We start from the raw sequence: 14260 nt of genomic DNA on the forward strand, positions 1-14260 counted from the left end.
GGTTCTATTTAAGTTTAGGTTTATTAGTAGATCACATTTTATTCTGTTTTATTTAATAAAGTATGCTCTTACTTAAAAGAGCTATGGTATAATTCAAGCTATCGATTTTAACTGTTACTTGTATCCATATTCTGATTGATAAATAATAAATTTAGAAATATCATTGTGATTTTAATCATACCTACTTATAACAATATAAAATAATTTAACATGATTGTGTTGATGTAGTTTCTAATGTGGATTTGTATACTTAAAATAAAATAAATTTGTCTTGGCATCTTTTATTTACCTACATATTAAGAACCCAAAATAAGTCTGTAATATAACTGGTTACATTCATTACTGTATGTATTTTTAAAAGTAACCATCATTAAAATAAAAAAAAGAAAAAAGATCTTTAGTTGCTTTAGTTAGATTCGATCCACAGACCACAGGGATCTAGTTCGAGGCTGTAACCAACTGGGCTGAGGTGCTGATAATTGTTTAAGTGAAAAATTCCTTCACTTTATTCCCTAGCCGACAACTTACTTAATACATATTTCAGATGCTTACACTTTTCATTATTTTGAAGTCCCTTGACCATATACGTACATAAAGTAGTTATTGCTACGATCTATATACCATCGTCTATCCATTACATACACTCGATGAGTGGTAGATTTAGTTCTTATCAAGTTTTCACTTGATTAACATAACATAATATTTTCCTATATGGGCGACTATTTTTTCATGATTATGAAGAAATAACCCATTGTGGCGGGATACTGTTAGCACTACATGCTAGAGAATACTTCAATGAACTTATAGACATACAACACATTTACTAACGTGCTCCGAGAGATTAATTACATTATATAGCGACATAACCGCAAATATGAGCGACAATTTTTTCATGATTTTGAAGAACAAGCAAATCTACCCAAATTCTGTTAGCACTAGATGCTAGAGAATATTTCAATGAACTTATAGACATATATCACATTTACCAACGTGCTCCGAGAGATTAATTACACCACGATAAATTTACGGCTTCTTTGCGCAATTTGCTGTACAATGTATTCAGGCGCTTTCTCTTTGATTGATTATTTTGAAGTCAATTGAGCAAACACAAAGATGACATATATAGATTTATAATGTATTTACCATCGTATATCCGTTATTTACACACTCATGTGGGTAGATTTAGTTGTAATTTTTTTTTTAATGAGTGACATTAACTTGTAATGTAATTAATCTGCCGGAGCACTCTGAATGGTGTAATAGTAGTTAATAAGTTAATTGCAGCATCCCCTAGCATGTAGTGATAACAGAATTTTGCTACTTTTTCTTATTTCTTCATAATCATGAATAATATTTGGCCGTATTGAGTGTCCTTATAATTAATAATTTTGACTAATTTCGAGCACACTGTTAAATGTGTAATATGTATATAGGTTCATTGCAGCATCCCCTAGCATGTAGTGATAACAGAATTTTGCTACTTTTTCTTATTTCTTCATGATCATGAAAACAAATTCACTCATACAAAAAATTTGCTTCTGCTGCTATGTTCACGGCGGTGGCGCTCCGCCCGGCTGAAGTCTACGTGGTAGAGGCCGAAGCCGAGACTGAAAGTAAAGCCTTTTTAACGACCGGGTCTAAGCTGTGTCCCCAGTAGGTAAATGATTCGTCCGTACGCTGAAAATGATGGAGGTAAGAACGTACAGTGAGCAAAATGTTGGCAGACTGTAAACACTCGGCATACTAAAACGATAGTGGGCAGCGAACAATTTCCCTGATGCATTTTCATGTTTTCAAAAAATGTCGGGTTATAGGGTTTGTAAAGTAGTAGGTAAGTACAATAGTATGATACTTCTAAGTATATTATTATTCTGTAGGTATGTATATTTATTTACGTGTATCCCTCCACCCACTCGAAGTCGTCCATCAGAGACCACGCGGTGTAGCCGGTCACATTCACTCCGTTTTGCTTTATGGCCAAAAGAACCTGTTGGCAACATAAAAGGGTAGATATAATGTTTAATTGATGATGAGTAATTACCAGCAATGGTGGTAAGGTGGCAGAACATACTATATACTTACTGACATTAAAAATACCATGCAAACAAACCATAACAAAGCAAACCTATACTGTATGACACCGTCGCCCATAAGATGTATGAATTAGCTGAAGTTGTAACCTGTTTCAAATACTCCCTATGATAGTCGACCCTATCATCGTCATTGATCTTGGTGGTGACGTCAGAGTACCCGTTCTCTGTGATGAGGTACTCGAGGTCTCCGTACTCTGTCCGCAGCCACACCAGCAGGTCACGCAGGCCGGCCGGGTTTATCTGGTGATACTTATACCAGGTATCGCAACTTCTGTAACTCTCTCACTAGGAAGTTAAAAAAAGCTTATTTTGACCAGCAAATGCAAGAAAACAAAAATAACCCCAAAAGTCTGTGGAAAACTATAAAAACTTTGTGCGACCAACCGTCAAAAAAGAATAGCGTAACCGCTACTGAGTTACTGTCATCCTCACAACCCAGCCAAGCCTCTCTCAATAACTGTAATAATTTCTTCGTCTCTGTTGGGCCAAATCTGGCACAAAAGACATTGCTTCAACTGAACAAAACTCAAGAGCAGCTAGTCACAGAAGTAAACGTCCCACTAACAAAAGACAGCTTTTTTATGCAACCTACTGACCATATGGAAGTAGCAACTCTCATAAGGCAACTTAAAAATGACAGCGCTCCAGGTATTGATGGAATAAAAAACCATATTTTAAAACAGAACCTTCACTCCCTATTAACACCTCTTACACACGTTTTTAATCTAAGTTTGTCTTCAGGGGTTTTCCCTAGATGTTGGAAAACAGCCCTGGTTTCTCCAATATATAAATCTGGTGATAAAACATCTGCAAACAGCTATCGACCCATATCACTTTTAAATGCCTTTTCAAAACTCTTGGAAAAAATTGCTAACAAGAGACTGACGGAATACCTAGAGGCTAAAAAGTTACTCTCCCCTCATCAATTTGGGTTTAGAAATGGGAAATCCACTGAAGACGCGGTGTCCGGACTTTTACAATCTGTTACAGCCAACCTCGACACTGGAAAATGCTCTATTGGCGTTTTCTTAGATCTCGCCAAAGCTTTTGACACCGTGTCGATACCACTTCTCCAAGAGAAACTGTTTAGATTGGGAGTCAGAGGTGTCGCCCTACAGTGGTTTTCCAGCTACCTGACGAACCGGACACAACTAACAAGAATAGGAGAACGCTGTAGTGACCCCAGTGAAATTACCTTTGGAGTGCCGCAGGGCAGCATTCTAGGACCAACGCTCTTTATAGCCTATCTTAATGACATCGACCAGTCACTTAACGCAGATCTAGAATGCAGGGTGTTTTGCTATGCCGATGACACAGCCTTAATCTTCAACGATTTTACCTGGCAAAGCGTCTTAGCCAAAGCAGAATTGGGAATGGCTGATATAGGAGCATGGCTTAAGAACAACCTTCTAACATTAAACCCTACCAAAACAAAGTTTATCTGTTTTCACAAAACGAAGGCATCAGCTCCAGATGAAACACTTCAAAGCATTAGGTTACATACTTGCTCTTCCCCTACCGACTTTCACCAATGTTCTTGCACGGACAATATTGAACGAGCTCAGTCTCTCAGGTACTTAGGTGTCATCCTTGACCAGAACCTCAACTTTAACGCGCATATATCGGGAGTGGTTGGCAGATGCAGAAAATTGATATACATCATGAAACAGATCAGAGATCTAAGTGACACAACCATTCATAAACTGGTGTACACGGCTCTCTGTGAGTCAATCATAGGGTACTGTGTTTCATGCTGGGGTGGCGCCGCCAAGACACATCTTTTGAAATTAGAGAGGGCACAACGTTGTGTTCTAAAAGTGCTCCTTAAAAAACACTTTCAACACCCAACTTTCGATCTTTTCCGGGACTTCGAGGTGCTAACTGTTCGGCAGCTCTTCATTGCAAAGTCTGCAACTGCAGCATACAAACACCTGCTGTCGCTCCCTACCCTTTCTGAAATCCTGAATAAACGTGTTATCCGCCTAGCTGTCCCTTCATGCAGAACCACTTTTGCCCAACGTTTTTCAACTTTTCTGCAACCCTTCTTGCTTAACAAGCTCATAAAAGTGTGCCCATTTATTGGCTGCACTATTAAAGAGGCACAGATAAACCTAAAAAAGTACCTCTTTACACTTGACTATGAAACAACAGAATCTCTCCTCGAAACTTCCTCATAGTTCATAGTGTCTTCTCCCATAAACACATACACACACACACACACACTCATATACACATACCCACACACTCATACACACACACACACTCATATACACACAACCACACACTCTCACATGAACTCAAACACACCCACTACACAACTACACAACATGCATCACATTTTTTAAGTTAAATTAAATTATAAACTCTATGTTCCTATTACTAGTTTAAAACATCTTAATTTTAAGTCAAAATTGCTTTTATATAATATTACTATTAATTAGTTTAAAAACAGAATACTAAATGTAACCTACACGCTATGTAAATCGTTTTTGATAATATCTTCCGCGGGTCACCACTATACAGGCATTTAGCCTAGTGTGGAGACCACTGTAATTGGTGTTGTAATTTCTTTTTTATTAATAAATTCTGATTCTGATTCTGATTCTGATTCTGATAGAGAGGAACAGAGAACAGCTATAATATTCTATTCTTAAATTCAGTTAAGTAATTGCTGTTATGACGCTAACATAACATGATGGGGCCGATCAGCTATAGACTCTAAGTTTATATAAAACTTCATTAGTTAAGTGTTTTCAAGTGGAATTTCTTACAGAATCTAGGTAATCTGGGTGTTCTAGGGAGTCCCCGAGTGCATTCTCACGAACTGATTACACCAGTGGTGGTTGGATAAGGAATAGCGTGGAAAAATGCTGTGGCGCTCCTAGAGAAAGACCTGTGACCTGTGATCAGTAGTTAGTAAAACTTTCGGGAAGGTATAAGTTATTAAAGGCTTACCAAGAACCAAAAGGAGTTTCCTTTAGGCCAGTCCTCCTTGCCCTCATAGGTGGCGTTAAACTCAGCATTCGCCGTGAACTGGTTGGAAGCAGGAATGTGTTCCGCTGACGGCTGCTTGCGGACTGTCCTGCTGCTGTAGTGGTTCACTGCCATGTAGTCGAAGGTACCTGGAAACAACTATGGTACATACCAATGGTACCTATTCTGATGGCAGAAATTCTATTTTTAACGCTGCTAACTATACATTTTGCTAGCTGAAAATGTCATTTACGAGGACACTCATAGAATCGAATTCTCATTAAAGAAATTAAGGTATTGACAGCTCTAAAATTAGAATTTCTGTCTTCAGAATCGACATCATGCATCAGTATCATATCAATATTACACATCGTAATAATCAAGACCCGTTGAGCAATGGGGGAATTAACGCAAGTAGGTACAGGTCTGAACTCTGAACGTAGGGTGAGGTATGCTTCTTAGGAGAAGTATCTTTGTCCAGCAGAGAAATCATCCAATGTGTTGGTTAAGAACTTGATGAATGCTATTGGTCTCCTCAAATAGGTGATGTTTTTATTGTCGCATAGGCATCTACCTCTGACCAATTCCTTCTCTTCTTGCGTGAACCCCGGTAGCCTGGAGAAACTGTAGCCCTCTCTGTAGCTGTTGTCGGCGATTTGCTGCTCCACCGCCGCTGGCCAGCCGCCCTCCTGGGAGTATATGGCGTGGCAGTACAGGCCGTACTGGAAATAAATAACCCCTTAGTAGGTAGTAGTACTACTTTGTTCCTGTAATTATTTAATAAGTAATGATCAATAAGTAAGTACATCGTCTATATTTGAGAGTTAAAAATGATTGTCTTGCTGTGCTCCGAAGTTAGCCACTTTGAAAAGCTGTAGAAGCGATTTATGGAATGCAGGTAAGGCGGCGGCGGCTAATATATCTATGCTATAGTAGGAGTAGGTATATCAAGATTCTCCATATCAGGTAAGTATTAAAATTTACTCTTATGATATCTTTAATTTATTTATAAGTAGGTAGTTAAACAGAACTTAGTTACCTGAAACTGCCTTATTAGTTCGGCTACTTCCAAATCTTTCTCCGTCTCAGCTTCATACCACATAAAGTGATTAGCCATCGATAGTTTTCCTAAAAAGTAAAAATGTTTAAATTGTCTTGGAAATTATGGCAACTTCTTCTAGCATAACATTTCAATAGTCTAGAGTAAAAAAATGCTTATTTATTTATTTAAGGATCACCAACAGATGGTACACATAACATTAGAAAAACTGCTTAATTAATTTAACAATAGATGTTTCAGGCCAAGTGACCATCCACTTATAGGTAACCACAGCTTAAAAGGATAGTACAGGTAACCACAGCTTACAATATCAAGTAATATAAAATACTAGCTGTTCCCGCGCGCTTCGCTTCGCCTTAAAAAGTTTTCCCGTGGGAATTCCGGGATAAAAAGTAGCCTATGTTCTTTCTTAGGGTCTAGACCGTATGTATACCAAATTTCATTCAAATCCGTTCAGTAAATTTGGCGTGAAAGAGTATCAGACAGAGAGACAGACGGACAGACACAGTTACTTTCGCATTTATAATATTAGTTAGGATGAAATCAACGATTAGTTAAGTAGGTACAACAAATTAGTTACTTACCAGAATATTTTCCCTTAAACTCTCTCTCATAAACCCTATACGCCTTCCCATGGGCCATCAGCACATTCTTGACACACATGTACTTGCCGATATCCTGGTCTTTGATCCCTGGGGCTATCATACCAGCTCCGTATCCAAACTCACAGAACACTGACGGCTCGTTGATGGTCACCCAGTACTTGACTCGGTTTGCGTAGATGGAAAATACCACTCTGGCGTACTCCGCAAACCAATCTGATACGAGTGGGTTGGTCCAGCCACCTGGAATATGAAATGTTTAAGACTACTCTTTCGATATTGAGGGTAGGCAATTATTGATGTACCAATCAAGATAGTATAGTAGACTTTATAAAAATGAGAGGAATCCTCTCGGTTCGACTGTATTTTGGCTTTGGGCTTTAGACTTTACTACTACTTTAGTCTTTAGAACTTTAGGTGAGCGATAGTAGTTGCATGAGAAAGGCTCTTTGGTGAAGGTCCATAGCTATTAATGGATGATGACTGTATGATTAACTTCGGTACCCGAAGAAAATACTATGATTTTGATGAGAACCTACCCAAATCCTGCAACCGTTGCGGTATGTCCCAATGGTAGATGGTGGGGATGGGTTCTATTCCGCTCTCCAATAGGCCGTTGATGAGGTCGTCGTAGTACCGCCGGCCGTCCTCGCTGATCACGTTGGCGAATCCATTCGGTACCAGACGCGTCCAGGATATGGAGAATCTGGAAGCAGGAAGGAGAAAGTGGTAATGCAGAGAATATTCCTAGTTCATCAACTTACATTAATCCATTATTATAGGTAACTCTCATTTTGTAATTAACTTCAGACACGTGGGTTTCAAGATAATTGCGCGTGGCATTCAATATACTATACAGAAGACCGAGGAGTATAATCTACCTTTATGTCTAGCGTTTGTGGACTATGAGAAAGCCTTTGATTCTATTGAGCTCTGGGCGATGCTTCAATCCCTTCAGCGGTGCCATATAGACTATCGCTATATCGAGGTGTTGAGATGTATGTACAATGCTGCCACAATGTCAGTTCGATTACACGAACATAGCACAAAACCGATCCAGTTGCAAAGGGGCGTGAGACAGGGAGATGTTATTTCTCCGAAACTGTTCACCTGTGCACTGGAAGATGTTTTTAAGCTTGTAGAGTGGAAAAGACTGGGCATTAACGTCAATGGCGAATATATCTCTCATCTACGATTTGCTGATGACATAGTGATTATGGCGGAAACGCTGGAGGAGTTAGGCGAAATGCTCACAGACCTCAATGATGCCTCTAAACAAGTTGGGCTGAAAATGAACATGGACAAGACAAAGGTCATGTCGAACGAACATGTTTCATCATCGCCCGTAACTGTAGGAGGTGTCACCATCGAAGTTGTCGATCAGTATCCCTACCTAGGACAAGTGATCCGATTAGGTAAATCCAACTTCGATAAAGAGGTAGCTCGTAGAATCCAACTCGGATGGGCAGCGTTCGGGAAATTACGACACATCTTCACTGAAAACATACCTCAGTGTCTGAAAACAAAAGTTTTCAATCAGTGCGTGTTGCCAGTGATGACTTACGGAGCCGAGACGTGGTGCTTCACCAAAGGGCTTATCCACAAGCTCAGAGTTGCTCAGCGTGCTATGGAAAGGGCTATGTTAGGCGTGTCCCTGCGAGATAGGATTCGTAATGAAGAAATCCGCAGGAGAACTAAAGTTACCGACATAGCCAAAAGGATTAGCACGCTGAAGTGGCAATGGGCTGGCCACGTAGCCCGCAGAGCCGACGACCGCTGGAGTAGAAAGGTTCTGGAGTGGAGACCCCGTGTCGGCAAACGGCGTGTCGGTCGCCCCCCCCAACCCGTTGGTCTGATGATCTGCGGAAGGTAGCGGGAAGCCGCTGGATGCAGATGGCGGGTGACCGTTTGGGGTGGCGATCGTTAGGAGAGGCCTATGTCCAACAGTGGACTACAGAAGGCTGAGAGAGAGAGAGAGAGAGATTCAATATACTTACTGACAACATAATCTTGGTCAAAGTTGTTATTCACTACCTACATAACTATATCTGCATATAACTTTATCTGCTTCGCCCATTGAAAAAAGTAGAGTCTAGTGCTCTATCGGAGTAGGTACATTTGGATCGCTCTGTTTTTCTACCACCGGACTTAGCCGAACATACTACCGTTAAACTCGGCTTTAACCTGTAAAACTGCAGCCCCAGCTCCTCCAGCATCTCCACGTCTCGTCTCCACAGGTGGTAGGAGTCTGCGGCCACGTCCCCGGTGGAGCGGTCCGCCACCAGGTCAGGGGTTGAGTGGATGAAGTGGTCCCACACGCTTGGGGACTTGTCTGGGACATGAGAGAACGTCAGAGTGGCTAGACAGTATCCTCGGCTGATGCTCGGCCAATGAACGGCTAGCAATATTTATAGCAATCATACTTGCAAGTAACAATACTAATATCTTATTATTTATATGAATTAAGAGTAATACCTACTACACTCACGAGCAATGAAAAAGTTCCAGTGACGATAGCTCCTGAACGGAAAAGACTAGCTTAATGACGCCGTCGGCAATATTAAAGTACATTTAACAGCGCTATTATTATAAACAACTAAAAACGTAAATTTTGATCAAATTCTTAATTAAATGTTTAAAAAAATTTGGTGTTGACTTTTTGCTACTTGGACTTATTCATTGCTCGTGAGTGTAGTAGGTATTACCCTAGAGACCTGTTACAGACATATTTTTCATCAAGTTTTGAATTCACCGTAATTGTCTTTTATGAATTGTTCCACACCCTCTTCTGAGATCATTTTTACTAATTACAACAGTTCTACAGTTTAATTTAAATCAATTTACTTTTTAACTGTACGATTTAAACAAAAAACACGTTACGAAAACAATGCCAAGTGCGGAATGATGATGCAATATTTAGAAAGCAATAGACTTATTACTATTTCGCACGAAAGAAAGAGAGAGCAACATTTCAAAATAACTACCTTGTAACTAATCACGTATAGTTTCAAGTGCTCGCATTGCTGCTTGGCGCTTGAAAATATACACGATTAGTACGCAGTGGTAACTGCTACAGTATATTTTCAAGCCATAATTTTGGCCCAACTTACTTGAAAATATACGCGATTAGTGCGTAACGGCCTTGTATACTTTCAAGTAAATCATGGTACTATTTTAATTTGAAAATATACGCGAGCAGTCCCAACCTCTGCGTTCTGGCCTTGTATAGTTTCAAAACACGCAACGAGTGCTGGGCCGAGGATACCGTCTCGATACTCGATTTAAATTAAGTAAATGGAAATAAACAAACATTGTAGGATTGTGATAAATAGTAGGTAAGTACCAATTTAATATTATATTAAAAAAAATTATATCCTTACCACTCTGGTTCCATGCGCCCTCGACCTGGTAGGCGGCGGTGGCGGCGCCCCACCTGAACCCGGGGGGGAACGCCAGCTCGCCCCATGCTGACGACAACACACTGAGAAGATGGGGAGAACAGTCTATAGTTTATAGTCGCCTGTGATCATGTAGGTACTGCTTTTGATGCTTTGGACGTTAAAAATTTAGTGAGAGGACGAGGCCTTATCCGTAACGCCACTACGACTTTATATTATATACGCAACTACCTAATAATAAATTTAATAATCACTACATACTACTGCTAATACTACTGACTACTGACTTCCTTATAGGTAATTACAATGATCATGATCAACTCAATAAGTGTGATCAATCTAGTAAATGATAAGCAACATGAATAAGATAAGTAAATAATACCGCTGCCAATTATAAAACCGGGTCCTTACGAACCGGCCCATAGGTACTTAACCAGCAGAAAACAAAAAAAAAATAGTTTTGTGACATTCTGAACAACTTTTGTTCTACGATGTAGGTACTTAGTTAATGTTATGTTAGATTAGCCGGTTAAAATGTTACATGATCGATACGAATTCATATCAAAATAATCTTATGTTTACCTTAACACCTACCTGTTGTTCTAAACAACTTCCCACAAAGTTGGTTTACATGTTGCCATGCCACAACAGCTGAACCGATTTCGATGTAAGTAACATAATTTAAGGACACATATAGTTTTCAGTCATCTCTCGATCAAACTTAAATTATAATCGGCTCTTCTTATTATTTCATTACCACGTGATAAGCTCGACGCAAACTTATAGCCTTTTTCGGCTGGTGGTTAAAGGTAAGCGTCTACCTTTCGCCATCGTACGCAACGGAAGCATTGAATGCATTATTCTTTGTGTATAAATTCACACAAGTGCGTCCACTTCATCGGCTTTGTCGAAGCTGCTTCTAGATACATTTATGAAAATCCGTTTGTCCGATACGTACAATACCGATAGATGGTCGCTAGCATTTAAAAGGACAATTTAATGAACGACACCATAACAAACACACCTTGCTAATACGAGCACGCTGCGAGTCAGCATTTCGCAGAATGATTAGATTTGATCTTAATCTGAGATCTATGTAAATTAAGATTAGGTACAGTCGCCTTGAGAAGTGATAATGAAACGGATTATCATTATAAATTTCCCGCATCTTAAAAGGTTCAGCCTACGAGTCAAGCATGCCAAATTTAATAAAAAACTCTAGCTGATTTTCCATGAAAGTAACAAACATCCTTAGATATGTCGCAGGCAACTGGTTTAATCTCCTGTTTGATTGAACCACTAGCCCGTTCATTGGATGGCGCTATTCAGTTGTATGACTAAAGGACAACTCGTCAAGTCGTTGATTGTAACGTTCGACGTCTTGACTGAACGTCATTCAGCGAAGTCGTTGAATGGGATTTATGGGATATAAGTAGTATAGCAACTTTGTAATGTCTGATTAGGGTGAACATCACCAGACAAGAGTCAACAAAAAGACTATGTTACAAAGCTTCTGGCATTCCACCTGACAGCTGGGAAAAAGCAGCCCACAATCGCAACGAATGGCGCTCCACAGTCCACTCCAGAGTAAATGAGTTCGAAAAAGCCCGACTAGAAACTCTTGACTCCAACCGCCTGCAGCGCAAGACTCGTCCGAAGCCCACTTACAACTACACCTACAACGGCCGTGGCGAACTATTCTGCAATGCTTGTAACCGGACCTTTGCCACGAAGCTGGGTTTCGCGAGTCACATTCGCGCCCACCGCCGAAGAAGTCCTACTAGCCCCTGAGGTCGCCGTCATCGGATCACGATGAGGAGGACATCATCATCACTTATCTCACTAATTAACTAAACAATAACAATAAACGTTCCTTCATATTGTTGTTCATAATTATCCAGTTTCGCCACTATTTTTCTTTGAAACTATCCGCCCGCGGCGTAATAATAGGTAAATCCATGTTGGCACACTATTTTAACACAAATAACGCACTTTAAAGCTAATTTATTTGCAAAAAACTAACAATATAGGTGCTTTTTGTGTCAGCTGTTAGCTGTTAGACGCCATATTTGTTTTATTCACCACCTGACTGATTTTAAGTCAGCTAACTAGTTGGACGTTTTGTGATGCTTGTACAATCAACGTTCGGCCTAGTCATACAACTGAACAGCGCCATCCAATGAACGGGCTAGTGGTTCAATCAAACAGGAGATTAAACCAGTTGCCTGCGACAGATATACAACATCCATCCTTCCATACTTATAATCTTTAAGGTTTATTGGCCGCAGCCGCTATACATATCAGGGTGCTACTAAAGTGACATACTTATTAAGGTGAGACGGAAATGACTCAAGAGGTCATTGTGAACCACTTTTGTTCTACGAAATTTGAAAATTCGTGAAAAAATGTAACCCCGTTATTCATAGAAAAGTTATAGGATGTTTTAGCTATTGAACTGTTTTGTCCTCTGTAATTGTCAACGAACAATTTGTTATTTGACGGAGAGGGACAAAACAGTTCAACAGCTAAGGGGCCGTCCATTAATCACGTGAGGTCGTTTTTCTCATTTTTTGACCCCCCCCTCCCCCCTGGTGATATTTGGTGAGGTTTGGGACCAACCCCCCGTCCCCCCCCCCTGGATCACGTGTATTTTTTTGAAAGTCTATGTAAAGGCAATTTTTGACTAGAAAAAATATAGGTCATACTAAAAATCGTTAAAATTTTTGCGCCGTCCAAAATATCGGTTCAGAAATACTTACCTAATTTTTGACAAAAAATTTATATACACGTGATGTCTAACGAGAACCCCCCCTCCCCCCTCGTGATGTTTCGTGAGGTTTTCAGTACCCCCTCCCCCCCCCCCTTTGAGCCTCACGTGATTAATGGACGGCCCCTAAAACATCCTATAACTTTTCTATGCATAAGGGAGTTAGTACCTATATCAGGCATAATTTATTTATTTATATATATATACTTTATATACTTTATTGCATAAATATAACATACAACAACAATAATAAGAGTACCTTATTTAATTTTGTATTGTGTATAGGTAATAAATGAATTACTTATCTATGAAGCAGCGTCTAAGCTGAAGCGGCGGCTTCCAAGACGGAAATCAGCAGGACGATTATTGCCAATACCGCACATAATGAAGATATGAAGCTGACTGTACGGGTAAAGGCCTACTTTTTATTATTATTTAATGTATATTTTAATTACTTAGTATATTATTATGTATGTATGTAAAGTAAACTTGAATTTTTGTACTTACGCACTATGCGTGACACGTTTTTTTATGTCTTACCACAGTCTTTAGTGAATTAATTAACTGAACTCCAGCATTTGACATACTGGTGCACGAAAGGCTTATGTTAGGTACTTACCTACCCTACCAAAGATTTATAAATAACCAGGTACCCTGGGCAGTCAGCGAGTATGATATCCAAAACTGACTAGTTAATCCGTGCATTTCTCGGGGCGGATTTAAACTTCAGTCAGTTATCATTCTTTCATATCCTAATCTAAGATAACGTTTAAAAATATTATTGCACCCAATATAAAATTGGCAGTTTTACTATTTCTGAAATTTAACCAAAGAGGGAAAACAATAAAGATATCAAATAAATTCACATAAAATATATTGGTTCAATTAAGCAATTCAAAGGTATCTAAATATAGGAACTATTTATTACATAGTACAGTCAGTGCCATGAAATTCTATTGAACCTAGTAGGATTATTATTTTAAGTTAGGTACCTAATATTATGTATGTATAAGAGGAAAGTCTTATGTTAATTATTTATTTTTATCTATGTGTTTGTGTGTTCCTGTATAAATTTATGGTTTCTCACAAGTTCCCGCGTGCATCACTTCTATTCTCTGTGGGGGTGTAGGTACCTGCACCTGGCTGTCTCTAATGGAACCTTTGTGCATATCCCCAAGGTCTAAACTGCCTTCCATTTCCAACCACACTGGTCCACTGCGGGTTGGTGGGTTCAAATATCTAGACGTGCTAAATCTAGATATTTTATGTAGGCTACCTCACGATGTTTTCCTTCACCGTAAGAGCGATGGTATACATCTCTCTGGCGTGAGCAGCGGGCGCTTACCAGACTGAGCTACCACCGTGCA

General features: G+C 39.6%; 1 protein-coding gene across 1 annotated transcript; it reads right to left on the bottom strand.

Annotated features, from left to right (window-relative positions):
• Positions 1-1359: 1359 nt before the first annotated feature.
• On the bottom strand, positions 1360-11182 carry LOC105391229 (myrosinase 1). The gene is made up of 11 exons (XM_048628061.1): positions 11151-11182; positions 10109-10209; positions 8913-9060; positions 7268-7434; positions 6711-6971; positions 6106-6194; positions 5648-5788; positions 5049-5225; positions 2181-2333; positions 1896-1987; positions 1360-1607 (listed from the first exon to the last, which is right to left on the bottom strand). Exons 1-11 carry the CDS (start codon positions 11180-11182, stop codon positions 1520-1522), a joined length of 1449 nt encoding a protein of 482 aa, XP_048484018.1. The 3' UTR covers positions 1360-1519.
• Positions 11183-14260: the final 3078 nt, after the last annotated feature.

Source organism: Plutella xylostella, chromosome 20 (assembly GCF_932276165.1).
Source record: "Plutella xylostella chromosome 20, ilPluXylo3.1, whole genome shotgun sequence".
NCBI lineage: Eukaryota > Metazoa > Arthropoda > Insecta > Lepidoptera > Plutellidae > Plutella > Plutella xylostella.

Excerpts from the sequence above, each read along its gene's own strand:
- LOC105391229 (XM_048628061.1), bottom strand. The coding sequence starts at position 11,182 with ATGCTGACTCGCAGCGTGCTCGTATTAGCAAG. Across the intron at positions 6,195-6,710 it reads GTTTAAGGGAAAATATTCTG|GAAAACTATCGATGGCTAAT; the intron begins GTAAGTAACTAA and ends TTTACTTTTTAG. Across the intron at positions 2,334-5,048 it reads GAAACTCCTTTTGGTTCTTG|ATAAACCCGGCCGGCCTGCG; the intron begins GTAAGCCTTTAA and ends AAGTATCACCAG.